The sequence below is a fragment of the Neoarius graeffei genome, chromosome 1 (genome assembly GCF_027579695.1).
Source record: "Neoarius graeffei isolate fNeoGra1 chromosome 1, fNeoGra1.pri, whole genome shotgun sequence".
Taxonomy (NCBI): Eukaryota; Metazoa; Chordata; class Actinopteri; order Siluriformes; family Ariidae; genus Neoarius; species Neoarius graeffei.
In genome coordinates this window covers 97,654,668-97,669,847 of record NC_083569.1, presented here as the reverse complement: position 1 = coordinate 97,669,847, position 15,180 = coordinate 97,654,668, and the positions used below count along the sequence as shown (strand labels likewise).

Here is a 15,180-nt window from a genome sequence, read left to right as displayed (position 1 = left end):
TGTGGGGGAAACCAGAGCACCCGGAGGAAACCCACGTGGACAACATGCAAACTCCACACAGAAAGGCCCTCGCCGGCCCCGGGGCTCGAACCTAGGACCTTCTTGCTGTGAGGCGACAGCGCTAACCACTACACCACTGTGCCGCCCGTGAAGAGACATTTTACCCAAATATTAGGTGTGCTGTATGGATATTGTTGACCCTGTATGTATAATTCTGACCCTGTGTTGATTTCAGAAAACCCAAAGAAAATTAAAACTTGTGCACCAAATTCTAGTGTTTTTTTTAATTAAAGCTGTATGCTGTACAATCATTCTGCTACAGAAAAAGAACAGTTCAAAGAAATTACTGCAAGCCCAAATATTGCCATGACATTCATATCCAAGATGACATTCATGTCACTGTATGTAAACTCAACTCTACTCACTGATAGGAAAATACAACTTCCCCAGGCTACTTCCTCCATTTTAGTAAAAAAACAAAAACCAATCATCACACACTGAAACAGTCTAAACCTCTGCTTGAATAGGTTTTCAATAAATAAATAAATAAATAAATAAATATAAACATTGTCTTTAATGTCTTGTCTTTACACTTCAAATATGAGACGTATTTTGTGGCTTTATCACATTTAATTCATGGTGTCTTTTCACATCCTCTTTGCTTGGAAATGACGTTTTCAACAAGTCCTCACTCAAGCATTATGAGCAGCGGCATTTTGAAGCATAACGCTTCTTCCTACTGAAAAATGAAGCTTGAGTGTGTTTCCATTCCAGTAATGTGTCTGGTGGTGTTTTTTCACCAAGGTAGGTGCAACATTATAAATAATATTATTTTAAATGTATTTTTATCAACATAATGAAGAAATAATCTATCATGTTTTCCTAATAAGACTCATTTCTTCCGTAACCGAACAGCCTCACGTGGCCATTTTTCTCAATTCTTCTTCTTCTTCTTCTTTTAAAACTTTAACTAGGATTTTTGTTTACTTTAATTATGTACTAAATAAATTATGTAGACACAAAAAATAAATATATTTGTGAAATATAACTACTTTAAAAGACAAAATGTTATAGTAGAAAGACAATACTATGAGCGGCATCAGTTATTAGAGATCTGTAAGGATGTGCCTGATCAGAAAATGCTACTCCATTTTAGAGAATTGACTGTATCTTTGACATATAGCCGAAAGTATAACATATAGCGTAAAATGTGCCCTAGAATTACTCGTACCCTTCATGAACAAAAATCAGAATATAAATATATTAAAAGGTGCAAAATGTGAGATAAAATATATGGGTTTAGTTTTATTTGAAATTTTTTAAAGTTGTGCTACTATAACCACTAAACTATGGCCCCACCCAACAAAAGCCTGACAAACACCATCCTCGCAGTTTTTGTGCGAGATATCTAACTGTAAACCGTTAAATTCCTTGACGTGTTTTCATGAATAAATTAAACACTGTAATCATTGAGAAATCTCTGTGGTGTAAATGGAACAACACACTTCAGACTGTGTATTATACCTTTAATGACACATGATCTGGAGTGAATAATGGTAGTGAATGTCTTAACGCCTACAGAAAAAAAAGGAATAATAATAATAATCGGAAAATCCTTTTTCAGTTCAGAACACAGGTTCAAATATGGAGACTGACATGATCAATGTAAAACTTTGGACTTTATCACACATGATACGAACAAATTTCTTCCTAAATTATTCATCAGAGTATACCCTGTTAGTTTGGAAAAACATTTGTATCCAATCAGAGCTCCTGAATTTGTGTGTTTCCATATAAAGAGAGTGACTGACTTCAAATTGTATCATTTGCAGGATTTACTGAATTTCTTATATACTGATTCATGTTATCAAGTTTAAATAGCTTATTTATTTCAATTAAATGTGGATTGTTTTAAATTTGAAACTGTTATTTCATATGATTAATGAAATATTAAATATGCAAAAATATAAAGAAATCAATCAACACAACTCCATAAATTAAGACAAATAAGACCAGTAATTCAATTATAACAAAAGAAATACTGCTGTTGAAACAGAGCGGAGGCTGGTCGCAGAAAACCAATGCATTTAGCAAGCACACCACCACTTTTAGCTCATAACATGTTTAGGATCGACTGGATTTTCAGAGGATTTTTTAAAAGATGAAAGCTGGCTTATACAACCCCAAATCAGAAGAAGTTGGAATAGTATGTAAAATGCAGGCTAAAGAAAGAAAGCAGTGATTTTCTAAATTTACTTTGACTTATATTTCATTGCAGACAGAATGATCCAAAGATATTTCATTATTTGTTGGTCAACTTCATTTTATTTGTTAATATACGTCCATTCCTGCGTTTCAGGCCTGCAACACATTTCAATAAACATTAGGAAGGGGGGGGGGGGGGTAATCATGAGGTAAAAATAAATAATGATGTGATTCGAAACAGGTGATGTCAGCATGTGACTGTAATCATGATTTGGTACAAAATCAGTATCCAGGAAAGGCCTAGCTTTTAAGGAGCAAAGATGAGCCGAGGATGTCCACTTTGTCAACAGATGTGAGAAAATAATTGAAATATTTAAAAACAATGTTCCTCAAAGAAAGATAGGAAGGGATTTGGATATTTCACCCTCTATGGTGCATAATATCATTAGCTCTTTCATCACTGTGTAACTTCATATACAGACTGCTGTATAACTGTCTATAAGAAATACCATTCAGACTAAGTAACTTTGTCTCATCTCATCTCATTATCTCTAGCCGCTTTATCCTTCTACAGGGTCGCAGGCAAGCTGGAGCCTATCCCAGCTGACTACGGGCGAAAGGCGGGGTACACCCTGGACAAGTCGCCAGGTCATCACAGGGCTGACACATAGACACAGACAACCATTCACACTCACATTCACACCTACGGTCAATTTAGAGTCACCAGTTAACCTAACCTGCATGTCTTTGGACTGTGGGGGAAACCGGAGCACCCGGAGGAAACCCACGCGGACACGGGGAGAACATGCAAACTCCACACAGAAAGGCCCTCGCCGGCCCCGGGGCTCGAACCCAGGACCTTCTTGCTGTGAGGCGACAGCGCTAACCACTACACCACCGTGCCGCCTAAGTAACTTTGTGATAAATTCAATATAAACCAGTACACAATTTTCAAAGAAAACATAGTGTGCCATAGTGACGTATTTGGTACCGTTTTAAACTAGAGGAATCCTCATCTCATCTCATCTCATCTCATTATCTCTAGCCGCTTTATCCTGTTCTACAGGGTCGCAGGCAAGCTGGAGCCTATCCCAGCTGACTATGGGCGAAAGGCGGGGTACACCCTGGACAAGTCGCCAGGTCATCACAGGGCTGACACAAAGACAACCATTCACACTCACATTCACACCTATGGTCAATTTAGAGTCACCAGTTAACCTAACCTGCATGTCTTTGGACTGTGGGGGAAACCGGAGCACCCGGAGGAAACCCACGTGGACACGGGGAGAACATGCAAACTCCGCACAGAAAGGCCCTCACCTGCTACAGGGCTCGAACCCGGACCTTCTTGCTGTGAGGTGACAGCGCGAACCACTACACCACCATGCCGCCCTAGAGGAATCCTGCTTCGAGAATTTTTTATTTATTTATTTATTTATTTTTATTTATCCTTTATTTAACCAGGGGAGTCATATTGAGACTATCGTCTCTTTTTCAAATGGTCCCTGGCCAAGAAAGGCAACACTTTAAAATTTAAATAAAAAAAAAATAGAGAAACCTCATCTACAAAAAGACAAATAGACCAACATCAAACAAAGCTAAACACACACACAAACAGCAACAAATACCAATTAATACAGACATAAGAACACAAAAGCAGAGCACACCATATTACACAAAAACACCACACAAATCACACCACATTACGCAGCAACATAAAACAAAAACACCTAACAGAACAAAAATTAAATACAGTAAAGAAAATATAACGCAAGAATATAACAATACAACAACCAAAACATCATACAACAAACAGCATAAGAAACCACAGACAAAAAAACAAAAGATCAGAACAGTAAACTACATACAATCACACTTATGGCTGAAGGCCTCTGAAACATACAATTTAAACTCATTAAGTGAAATAAAAGTGCTTAGCTTCAACTGTTTCTGCAGAGCATTCCAGGTTGAAGGAGCATTGTAACGGAAGGCAGTTTTACCAAATTCAGATCGTACAGGAGGTGTAGTAAAAAGAGTGCTATTGCTAGACCTCAGATTGTACCTGTTGTTTTCTATTTGAGAGAAGACTGATAAATAAGAGGGCAACAATCCTATCACTGCCTTATAAATGAAAATAAGCCAGTGATGCTGTCTACGAACTGAGAGTGGAGGCTAAGGTGATAAACTGTATAAACTACAGTGGTGTGTAGAATACTCAGCCTTAATGGCAAAGTGCAAGGCAGAATGATAAACAGAGTCCAGTGAGCGTAATACAGACTTTGCTGCATGCATATAAAGAATGTCTCCATAATCCACAACAGACAAAAAGGTAGCAGCCACAAGTTCCTTCCTTACTTTTAAATTAAAACAAGCCCTATTTCTGTAATAAAAACTTAACTTAACCCTTAACTTTACCAAGTTCTCTACATGGAGTTTAAATGAGAGCTTTTCATCCAGTAAAAAACCCAGGTATTTATACTATGCTACTTTTTCAATTTCCTGACCATGTAGAGTGACAATTTGAGGTAAATCCTGCATGTTACTAGAGTGAGTAAACAGCATATATTTTGTTTTTTTAGAATTAAGCACCAGTTTTAATTTCAATAGATTCTTTTGTAAAATTGTGAAAGTATCCTGCATTTTGTTTAGTGCCTCATATGGAGATCTGGCAGTACTGTATATAATTGTATCGTCTGCATATACAGTGGGGCAAAAAAGTATTTAGTCAGTCACCAATTGTGCAAGTTCTCCCACTTAAAAAGATGAGAGGCCTGTAATTTTCATCATAGATATACCTCAATTATGAGAGACAAAATGAGAAAAAAAAAATCCAGAAAATCACATTGTCTGATTTTTAAAGAATTTATTTGCAAATTATGGTGGAAAATAAGTATTTGGTCAATAACAAAAGTTCATCTCAATACTTTGTTATATACCCTTTGTTGGCAATGACAGAGGTCAAACGTTTTCTGTAAGTCTTCACAAGTTTTTCACACACTGTTGCTGGTATTTTGGCCCATTCCTCCATGCAGATCTCCTCTAGAGCAGTGATGTTTTGGGACTGTCACTGGGCAACACGGACTTTCAACTCCCTCCAAAGATCTTCTATGGAGTTGAGATCTGGAGACTGGCTAGGCCACTCCAGGACCTTGAAATGCTTCTTACGAAGCCACTCCTTCATTGCCCGGGCGGTGTGTTTGGGATCATTGTCATGCTGAAAGACCCAGCCACGTTTCATCTTCAATGCCCTTGCTGATGGAAGGAGGTTTTCACTCAAACTCTCACGATACATGGCCCCATTCATTCTTTCCTTTACACAGATCAGTCAGTCATCCTGGTCCCTTTGCAGAAAAACAGCCCCAAAGCATGATGTTTCCACCCCCATGCTTCACAGTAGGTATGGTGTTCTTTGGATGCAACTCAGCATTCTTTCTCCTCCAAACACAAGTTGAGTTTTTACCAAAAAGTTCTATTTTGGTTTCATCTGACCATATGACATTCTCCCAATCCTCTTCTGGATCATCCAAATGCTCTCTAGCAAACTTCAGACGGGCCTGGACATGTACTGGCTTAAGCAGGGGGACACGTCTGGCACTGCAGGATTTGAGTCCCTGGCAGCGTAGTGTGTTACTGATGGTAGCCTTTGTTACTTTGGTCCCAGCTCTCTGCAGGTCATTCACTAGGTCCCCCCGTGTGGTTCTGGGATTTTTGCTCACTGTTCTTGTGATCATTTTGACCCCACAGGGTGAGATCTTGCATGGAGCCCCAGATCGAGGGAGATTATCAGTGGTCTTGTATGCCTTCCATTTTCTAATAATTGCTCCCACAGTTGATTTCTTCACACCAAGCTGCTTACCTATTGCAGATTCAGTCTTCCCAGCCTGGTGCAGGTCTACAGTTTTGTTTCTGGTGTCCTTTGACAGCTCTTTGGTCTTGGCCATAGTGGAGTTTGGAGTGTGACTGTTTGAGGTTGTGGACAGGTGTCTTTTATACTGATAATGAGTTCAAACAGGTGCCATTAATACAGGTAACGAGTGGAGGACAGAGGAGCCTCTTAAAGTAGAAGTTACAGGTCTGTGAGAGCCAGAATTCTTGCTTGTTTGTAGGTGACCAAATACTTATTTTACTGAGGAATTTACTAATTAATTCATTAAAAATTCTACAATGTGATTTCCTGGATTCTTTCCCCCCATTCTGTCTCTCATAGTTGAAGTGTACCTATGATGAAAATTACAGGCCTCTCTCATCTTTTTAAGTGGGAGAACTTGCACAATTGGTGGCTGACTAAATACTTTTTTGCCCCACTGTAAGTAATACTTATGACTAACATCCTGAACACAGGTAAATTTGCATTTTATCCACGAATATTTACTGAAAGATGTGTAACCGTAATCAACATAAAATAACATTGTGCTTATCGAAATTACATTGTAGGAAATCCTGGGGAATCCAATTTCTCAACCAATCAACACATACAATACACAGGGATTTCCCTACTACAGTGAGACCTGAATAATGGTCTGCTGTGATAATGGTGACTGTCAGATAAAACTGCTGGCGAAGACAGTTTATTTGTACACAACTTTGGTACTTTATTAACTCTGTGTATGACACATAGAGCACATGAAAAGGTCTTTCTACATCTGAACTCTTTCTGTAAGTTCTGACCTGGCTGCCTTGCAGCTCACTCTCTGATTGGACACTGAAGCTGTCCATCTAATTACTATTAAACACAATCCCTTAAGGGCGGCATGGTGGTGTCATGGTTAGTAGAGTTAAGCCGGATACTCGGCTGAAACGAGTATCCGGTACGGATAAAGCACTTTTGCCGAGTACGAGTATTATACGAGTAATACGAGTCAATATCTGTGCTCGGCCTGAATGAAAATCCTCACACAGCGTCACAGCGCCCCTCCCCTACACACACCGTTCTGCTCACTCACACAGAGAACAGGTCTCTGTCTCTCCCTCAGTCACTCAGGTTCACGGCTCTTTTCCGTTAACGTTTCGAGTTTCTTCAGCTTCAAGTTTGTTTTTATTTCAGTTTGTACTTACTTATAACCAGTAGAGTTCTGGTAAACGTGGGTTCGTTCAGACGTGGTGCTTGGTAGAAAGCAACTCGTGTTGCGTCTCTGCCTGTCAGAGATTTTTTTTTTCTTTTTCGGTTAAAAACAGGTTTTTTTGACTCCACGCATTGAGTGTCTGACACTTTCTTGCTGTAATTCATGTAAAAATAAAGGTAGTAGTGATATAAGTATTACAAATTAAGCTACACACACACTCTCTCTCTCTCTGCCGGTCGTCCGAGTTTTTTTTTAAACTGTCAGTTGGCTCTAACCAGTTTTATTTTACTTCATGCACTGAGTGTCTGACACTTTCTAGGTAGTAGTGGTATAAATAATATTACAAATTAAGCTACACACACACACACACACACACACCTGGTGTGGGGAAAAAAATCACACTGATCATAAAAAAATTAAAAGTTAAAAAAGAACGTTATGTTGAGTATGAAAACTCTTGTTCATTACATTTCATTTCATAATTGCAACCGCATGTGTTGTATTCATTGTTGCAAAACTTGTTCTGTAAATAGTTCGTTTGCTATCATGATCAAAACCATTGATCTGAAGCTCAATGCTGATGCTGTCCTGTAAATAGTTTTTTAATCAGCAATAAATATAAAAATTTCTGATCAACCCATATCAATTGCATGCTTAAAATAACATACTGGTTAAAGCCCCACCCGTTTCAAGACAACCAGACCCACTTCCGGGGTAGGCCCCGCCCACTCCAAGTACGGATACAGATACAGATAATTCATATGGTTAACAGATACAGATAATGCTGTACTCGCTCATCCCTAGTGGTTAGCACTGTTGCTTCACAGCAAGAAGGTTCTGGGTTTGAGCCCAGCAGCTGACGGGGACATTTCTGTGTGGAGTTTGCATATTCTCCCTGTGTCTGCATGGGTTTCCTCCAGGTTCTCTGGTTTTCCCCAAAAGACATGCAGGCTAAGTTAATTGGTGGCTCTACATTGACTGTAGGTGTGGATGGTTGTTTGTCTCTACAGTGGTGCTTGAAAGTTTGTGAACCCTTTAGAATTTTCTTTTTTTCTGCATAAATATGAACTAAAACATCAGATTTTCACACAATTCCTAAAAGTAGGTAAAGAGAACCCAGTTAAACAAATGAGACAAAAATATTATACTTGGTCATTTATTTATTGAGGAAAATGATCCAATATTATATATCTGTGAGTGGCAAAAGTATGTGAACCTTTGCTTTCAGTATCTGGTGAGACCCCCTTGTGCAGCAATAACTGCAACTAAACATTTGCGGTAACTGTTGATCAGTCCTGCACACCGGCTTGGAGGAATTTTAGCCCATTCCTCCGTACAGAACAGCTTCAACTCTGGGATGTTGGTGGGTTTCCTCACATGAACTGCTCACTTCAGGTCTTTCCACAACATTTCGATTGGATTAAGTTCAGGACTTTGACTTGGCCATTCCAAAACATTAACTTTATTCTTCTTTAACCATTCTTTGGTAAAATGACTTAGATTAGATAGATTAGATAAACGATACGAGATAAAAAGAACTAAGGCATTTTTTTTCAATTAAAAAAACAAACTTGCAGACTTTACAAAAACATCTCAGGGAATAATAAAATAACTGAAAAGTGTATGGCACATCCTCTTTAAGGCTACGTTTACATTAGACTGTATCTGTCTCGTTTTCTTCGCGGATGCACTGTCCGTTTACATTAAACCCCCTGGAAAAGCCAGGAAACGGGAATCCGCTAGCGTCCACGTATTCAATCCAGATCGTGTCTGCTCCGGTGCTGTGTAAACATTCAGAATACGCGGATACGCTGTGCTGAGCTCTAGCTGGCGTCTCATTGGACAACGTCACTGTGACATCCACCTTCCTGATTCGCTGGCGTTGGTCATGTGACGCGACTGCTGAAAAACGGCGCGGACTTCCGCCTTGTATCACCTTTCATTAAAGAGTATAAAAGTATGAAAATACTGCAAATACTGATGCAAATACTGCCCATTGTGTAGTTATGATTGTCTTTAGGCTTGCCATCCTTCCACTTGCAAGTGGTAAGTGATATGCACTGAGATCACACACACAGCGGCTCAGTCCCGAATCGTGGCTTGTGCACTTCACTCGCACGCTGTGTGAGCTGCGCAGGGCCGGAGTGCGCACCCTCCAGAGGGCACTCGCTGTTCAGGGCGGAGTGATTTGGAGCGCAGGATGCCTGCGGAGCCGAGCGTATCCGCGTATTGGCGTTGCTGTGTGCACGGCTAACGGTTTTAGTATAAACGCGAATCGTTTTAAGAACATTAATCTGATGATCTGCTGATTCGATGTAATGTAAACGTAGCCTAAGGCACATTCCCTTCTGCTTTTCCAATACAGTATCAGAGGGTGTACATTGATGAGTGAGAGACTTCTGATTGACTGTCGCAGAGGCACTTGGCATAACAAAACAATTAGCCTAATGACAGCAGTTTCCCTGTGTGTGCTTATTGTCTGTGATCACCTGACTACAGTGTAGCTCTCTACTGTCCACTCTGTTTTCTTGTCAAACCATTTCATTTTCACCTAACTCACATTTTCTGTCATTTTTCTCCAGATATTCATATTGCCAAGTATGTTTGTGCTTCTGAATAATAGATTTAGATTGGCAAGTAGATTTTGAAACATCATTTTACTGCCATACGCACGAGTGAAAATAACTTCTGGGAAATTCCATTTTGCCTCATCTTGTGTTTTCAGCATTCAGTGAAATTTGCCTTTTATGTTTTTCTACAATAATTGTTGCTCATTTTTATGAGGGGCGGCAATAATTCTGGGGTTTCTGCATATTTGAATCAGTAATTTTATGGTTTGCAATTGGTCAGGATAACCTAATTGGGTCAGTTATTGAGTTTTTTTCTTTCTTTCCCAGGAGTCGGGGGTGAGGATGTCCGGAGTGTTACAGGTTACACTAAAGAATCGGTTGTCTTGCCATCAGGTGCTGACTCCTCATGGACTCTTAAGAGAATTCGTTGGTCTATCTATGAGAATGTAACATATATTGCAGTATTTCAAAACGGTAAAGAGAGTGTTGACCGTTCTCCCTTATTCACCAAACGCCTTGAACTGAATAAGACTTCAGGGGATTTAACTATTAAAAATGTATCATCCAGAGATGCTTTGAGATACAGTGTGGAACTACTAGGCCAAAACAACGAAAGGAAAACCAGCTATGTTCAGCTTTCTGTTGAGGGTGAGAAATCAACTGTTATTTACTTTAAATGCATCATTTAAAATTATTAAAAATTAATCTATTTGCAAAAAAAGCAATTACAGATATTTTATTTCATAAACTGTAGTATTTCAGTGTTAAATTGATGATAGAGTTTTGGTTTTGGAAAACCTATAATTCTATTTTTCTCAGTAATATAAAACTATTAAATATTGGTTATTGAGCTTTCATTATAATTAGCAATTTTGTTGTAATTTCAGAACAACTAGGTAAACCAAGTATACGTCTGCTGCACAACATTCTGGATGCAGAGAAGTGTGTGATCTCGCTTGAATGTCAGAGAACATCAGAGAATGGACAAATTTCTTTTTCTTGGAAAGCGGAGAATTTCAATGACACTCCCTTTTGGGACTCTCCTGCAGAGTCTGGCAAATCAGTGCTTTGGACAACTGTCAAACGCAACCGGACAGTAACCTTCTCCTGCATCGCTGCTGCTGGCAATCGCAGCCAATCATGCAGCAAGAATGTGACGTGTAAAGGTATGTTTACCATGTTTATCAAAGGTTTGCAAATGCATTTAGGGATAACCAGATTACAGTAAATTATTCATACTAATATGAATAACTAAAGATAACTGATAGCTGAGTAGCATAAATGAGCTGTGCTTACTGTTGCTGGTGTTGTTTGTTAATATATAATTTATTTATAATGCATAAAACAAATCCACAACTTAAGGCAACATCATAGTCACAAAACAGGCACATAACCACAAAAGTGTTAGTTAATGTACAAACAGACTGAGTCAGGCAAGGCATGAGAATCAAAAACCAGAAACCAGCTCAATAACCAGGATATCAAAAACACAAAAGATAAAAGGCTTGGTGATGTCAGGTAAAAAGTTCATTTAGAAGTGTCTATGATAACATTGAGGTGTGCGATGGTGACTGAGAATGTGATAGAGTTCGTGTCTGTTCAATGTTGTAGTCTGTGGAGGCCATTTTTGTAGGCCACAATGCAGATTGGAAGTTGTGGTTTGCAGTGATTATCTTTAAAGGCTGTGATATATTTTGGGGATTGTCGTGTGACCTCTGGCTTTGACATGACAGAAATGTACTGTTGCAGCAGGAATGCTCTTTATTGGAAACACTTGAAGAACCCATACCTAAGCATACCTAATCATATTTAAACCATGATGCAATTTAAGCATTATTCACTCCATAATTATTGGTACTTTCACTTATAAATACAGTGGATATAAAAAGTGTACACACCTCGTTAAAATTATAGGTTTTTCTGATGTAAAAAAATGAGGCCATGATAAATGATTTCAAAAATTTTCCACCTTTAATATGACCCATAACCTCACACACACACACACATCACATTATCTCTAGCCGCTTTATCCTTCTACAGGGTCGCAGGCAAGCTGGAGCCTATCCCAGCTGACTACGGGCGAAAGGCGGGGTACACCCTGGACAAGTCGCCAGGTCATCACAGGGCTGACACATAGACACAGACAACCATTCACACTCACATTCACACCTACGGTCAATTTAGAGTCACCAGTTAACCTAACCTGCATGTCTTTGGACTGTGGGGGAAACCGGAGCACCCGGAGGAAACCCACGCGGACACAGGGAGAACATGCAAACTCCACACAGAAAGGCCCTCGCCGGACCCGGGGTTCGAACCCAGGACCTTCTTGCTGTGAGGCGACAGCGCTAACCACTACACCACCGTGCCGCCCGACCCATAACCTGTACAGTTCAATTGAAAAACAAACAAATCTGTTGGGGGGACATAAAAAATAAAAAATGTACAATAAGCTGGTTGCACAAGTGTGCACACCCTTAAACTAATACTTTGTTGAAGCATCTTTAATTACAGTATTCAGTCTTTTGGGGTTCACACCTGCCATCAATTAAAATGACTCTGATTAACCCCAAATAAAGTTCAGACATTTACTCAGTTGCATCCTCCAGCAAAAGCCAGGGTTCACAGAGAGCTTACAAAGCATCACAGGGATCTCATTGTTGAAAGTTATCAGTCAGGAAAAGGGTACAAAAAAAAATTTCATGGCATTAGATATGGAGCACAGTGAAGACAGTCATCAAGAAGTGGAGAAAATATGGGACAACAGTGACATTACCGAGAACTGGACGTCCCTCCAAAATTGATGAGAAGAGAAAAACTGGTCAGGGAGGCTGGCAAGAGGCCTACAGCAACACTGAAGGAGCTGCAGGAATTTCTGGCAAGTACTGGCTGTGTACTACATGTGACAACAATTTCCCATATTCTCCATATGTTTATACTATGAAGTAGGGTCAAAAAACATCATCTAGACCTGGCTAAATTTAGCAAAAAAAACACACACACACACACACAAAAAAAACCCATTGTCTCTCCCAAAAACATATGGGAAAATGTGTTATGGTCTGATGAAACCAAGGTTGAACATTTTGGCCACAATTCCAAAAGGTATGTTTGGTGCAAACCCAACATTGCGCATCACCAAAAGAACACCAAACCCACGGTGAAGCATGGTGGTGGCAGCATCATGTTTTGGGGTTGTTTTTCTTCAGCTGGAACAGGGGCTTTAGTCAAGGTGGAGGGAATCATGAACAGTTCTAAATACCAGTCAATTTTGGCCCAAAACCTTCAGGTGTCTGCTAGAAAGCTGAAGATGAAGAGGAATTTCATCTTTCAGCATGACAATGACCCCAAAAAAGTTTTGGAATGGCCCAGCCAGAGCCCAGACCTAAATCCAATTGAAAATCTGTGGGGTGACCTGAAGAGGGTTGTGCACAAGAGACGCCCTCGCAATCTGACAGATTTGGAGCGCTTTTGCAAGGAAGAATGGGCAAATATTGCCAAGTCTAGATGTGGCAGGCTGATACTCTGACCCAAAAAGACTAAATGCTGTAATTAAATCAAAAGGTGCTTCAACAAAGTATTAGTTTAAGGGTGTGCACACTTATGAAACCAGCTTATTGTACATTTTAAAAAAAAATGTTTCCCCCCTTAACAGATTTATTTGTTTTCAATTGAATTGTACAGGTTATAGGCCACATTAAAGGTAGGAAAAGTTTTGAAATAATTTATTGTGGTCTCTTTTTTTTTCACATCAGAAAAACCTATCATTTTCACGAGGTGTGTAAACTTTTTATATCCACTATATAAGTGAATAAAATATGCAATTTGTTATACAATTTGTTTGCAGTCATTCTTACAATCAGAAAATTAAAACACATATTTGATGTGATTCATGTAAAATTAAGAAAAACACATTTTCTTGGCACGTGATGAACTTGACTGATTTGCCCAGTGTAGAGGCGACTGACATTACAAATGATTCATCCTCCAAACCTCCTTGTACATGCCTAACCAGATGAAGGCATATAAGAGTCTAAGGGCTTACAGCTATTTCATGTATGACTGGGTCCATGACCTCAGAACCAAAGCTGAATTGAACAACTGCTGTCTTGTTTTTGTCCAGAAAAATGAGTAAATTATCTTCACCATTGTGTTCCCTTTTATGTTCCCTTTTCACCTCACTACCAGCACAGAGTGAGTCATTACTCAATTTCTAGTCAGGAAGACAGGTGGCTCCACCAGGCTTTTAAATTAGGTGGTATTTTGGGGAATCAAAGTAGTGAAACATGTCATTGGTACACATATCACATACCCACTGATTTAGAGCTTCCTCCATACCTGGAGTAAAGAGGAAACCTTGAAAAAGTATCTTGAAAAAGTATTCATCCCACTTGGTGTTTGTCCTGTTCTGTCACATTACAAGCTGGAATTAAAATGGATTTTTGGGGGGTTAGCACCATTTGATTTACACAACATACTTACCACTTTAAAGGTGCAAATTATTGTTTTATTGTAACACAAACAATAATTAAGATGAAAAAAACAGAAATCTGGAGTGTACATAGGTATTCATCCCCTTTCATATGAAACCCCTAAATAAGAGCTGGTCCAACCAATTCACTTAATTCATCATATAAATAGTTGATTAAGATACACCTGTGTGCAATCAAAGTGTCACATGATCTGTCACATGATGTGGTCTGTATAAATCAGCCTGTTCTGGAAGGACCCTGATTCTGCTACACTACTAAGCAAGCAACATGAAAACCAAGGAGCCTCCAAACAGGTCAGAGACAAAGTTGTGGAGAAGTATAGATCAGGGTAGAGTTATAAAAAATATCCCAAACTTTGAATATCCCACAGAGCACCATTAAATCCATTATAGCAAAATGGAAAGAATATGGCACCACTACAAACCTGACAAGAGAAGGCCGCCCACCAAAACTCACAGACTGGACAAGGAGGGCATTAATCAGAGATGCAACAAAGACACCAAAGATAACACTAAAGGAGCAGCAAAGATCCACAGTGGAAATGGGAGTCTCTGTCCATAGGACCACTTTAAGAGCAAGGCTTTATGGAAGAGTGGCCAGAAAAAAGTCATTGCTGAAGAAAACACATTTGGAGTTTGCCCAACAACATGTGGCAGACTCCCCAAACACATGGAAAAAGATTCTCTGCCCAGTTGAGACTAAAATTGATTTTTTTTGGCCATCATGGGAAATGCCATGTGTGGTGCAAACCCAACACCCTGAGAACACCATTCCTACAGTTAAGCATGGTGGTGGCAGCATCATGCTGTGGGGATATTTTTCATCTGCAGGGACAGGAAAGCTGGTCAG

General features: G+C 39.4%; 1 protein-coding gene across 11 annotated transcripts in view; it reads left to right on the top strand.

Annotated features, from left to right (window-relative positions):
* The first annotated feature begins 698 nt into the window (after positions 1-698).
* Positions 699-15,180, top strand: part of si:cabz01074946.1 (uncharacterized) — a 52,621-nt gene continuing 38,139 nt past the window's right edge. For all 11 annotated transcript variants that reach the window (XM_060911206.1, XM_060910989.1, XM_060911360.1 and 8 more), the window contains exons 1-3: positions 699-804; positions 10,166-10,486; positions 10,726-11,004. In XM_060911206.1, the coding sequence (XP_060767189.1) occupies positions 747-804; positions 10,166-10,486; positions 10,726-11,004 (658 nt within the window). In that variant the 5' untranslated portion in view covers positions 699-746. The remainder of the gene's footprint in view (positions 805-10,165; positions 10,487-10,725; positions 11,005-15,180) is intronic.